This window comes from Pteropus alecto, unplaced genomic scaffold, assembly GCF_000325575.1.
Source record: "Pteropus alecto unplaced genomic scaffold, ASM32557v1 scaffold146, whole genome shotgun sequence".
NCBI classification, from domain to species: domain Eukaryota; kingdom Metazoa; phylum Chordata; class Mammalia; order Chiroptera; family Pteropodidae; genus Pteropus; species Pteropus alecto.
In genome coordinates, this window is record NW_006442107.1 from 435,370 (window position 1) to 436,861 (window position 1,492).

Sequence of the window (1,492 nt, forward strand, 5' to 3'; positions counted from 1 at the left end):
TCACTGACAGAAGCAAATATGTGAAAAATGACAGATTTTTTTAACATTTTTTAAAAATATGATTACCAAAAAAAAAATTAATGAGATTATTCTCATCAAAGAGCACTCCCCAAATAGATCTAAGAGAACCAGTAATAATATCACCAGTATGTGGCATATTAAAGCAATAACTTGAAAGATCAATTATATACTATATTTAGGAAGATAAATACATATGTATGTATCTCAAAAGTGTTCTATCCAAATGGTCCTGGTTTTAGTGTTGAAAAAGTTTTAATGATATAGAAAATTCATTTAAAAAGTAAAAAATCTACTTACTACAGAAACTATGTCATTAAAAAATAATATTTTCCTTTTTATATGTATGGCAACACATTAAAAAATCACGAATATAAAATACAAATATTGTACATTGTTAAACATACTTAAATTGAAGATTTCAAATGGGAAAATGTAGAATTTTGTAGTAAATAATTTTTTTCTCTTACTGCTTAATCAAAAAATTTCTTGACTGCTGGTTTACTAAGATAATAAGTATCTTAAATGGTTCCTATACACATGTTACCAGTTTAAATATCTTCCAGTTAAACTTGTTCTATTGTCATTATACAATTCAAAGACTATGATTTGGTTCCTATAACTAATTAAGAAATACTAGATTATAGTTATTTTCTAAGCAATATTAAACTAGTGCTTAGTAGATAAAAAATTAGATGATTTTATACCTCTTACATACCTACACTATTAATCATCATATACTCTAGAAGGAAAATACATTCACATACACACAATTATTTTTTTGCCAGTCACTTAGATGGTATTAGGCTTCAATCACTGAAATAAGGGGCCATGGTATAAAAGACGGAATGGCAAACAGAAATAGGGATAAATGATTAATAGTTGGTATTTCTCAGGTTTAGATTACCTAGTCTCATTTCTAGGCTGATTCTTCAAATAAGAGAACCTATAAAATTTATACTTCTTACGGCTTTTCTATGTGAAGAACTGTTTCCAATGGCCAGGCTTCTCACATTAGTCTTATATTTAGTTGAAGCAAAGCAAATGACCCAGTTTTGCTAACATATTCATGGGCTCATGAGTCATACCACTGGAGCTGGGTCATAGAGTCAGCCACAGATGCATGCAGCAAATGATGAGCTGTATGGCTGGCTCTATTCAAGACATGAGAACCGCATTGCATGTGACAGCAAACCTGCAGGAAATTTCATTTCTTCAGTTTTCTGAGACTTAAGAGTCATTCAAACACCTTTTTCTCTAGCCACAGTTAGCCATCTTAGCATCATTACAAAAGTTCATGTACCTAAAACTGTTAGATATCTGACACCCCATTTTGAGAAATCAAAGAAATGGGAGGAAACGAAATAATACTCTTCTACGGAGTATTGAGAAATACATATATAATGGCAGAGGAGCATCAGAAAACTAAATGTCTTGTTCAGCTTATGCTATGCTTTTTGTATGCTCAATCCCA

The 1,492-nt window shown here is 30.7% G+C and overlaps 1 protein-coding gene across 1 annotated transcript in view; it reads right to left on the bottom strand.

Moving 5' to 3' along the window:
- Window positions 1-1,492, bottom strand: part of POLI (DNA polymerase iota) — a 19,233-nt gene that overhangs the window by 5,829 nt on the left and 11,912 nt on the right. The window contains exon 8 of the mRNA XM_025038543.1: window positions 926-948. Coding sequence (XP_024894311.1) covers window positions 926-948 — 23 coding nt within the window. The remainder of the gene's footprint in view (window positions 1-925; window positions 949-1,492) is intronic.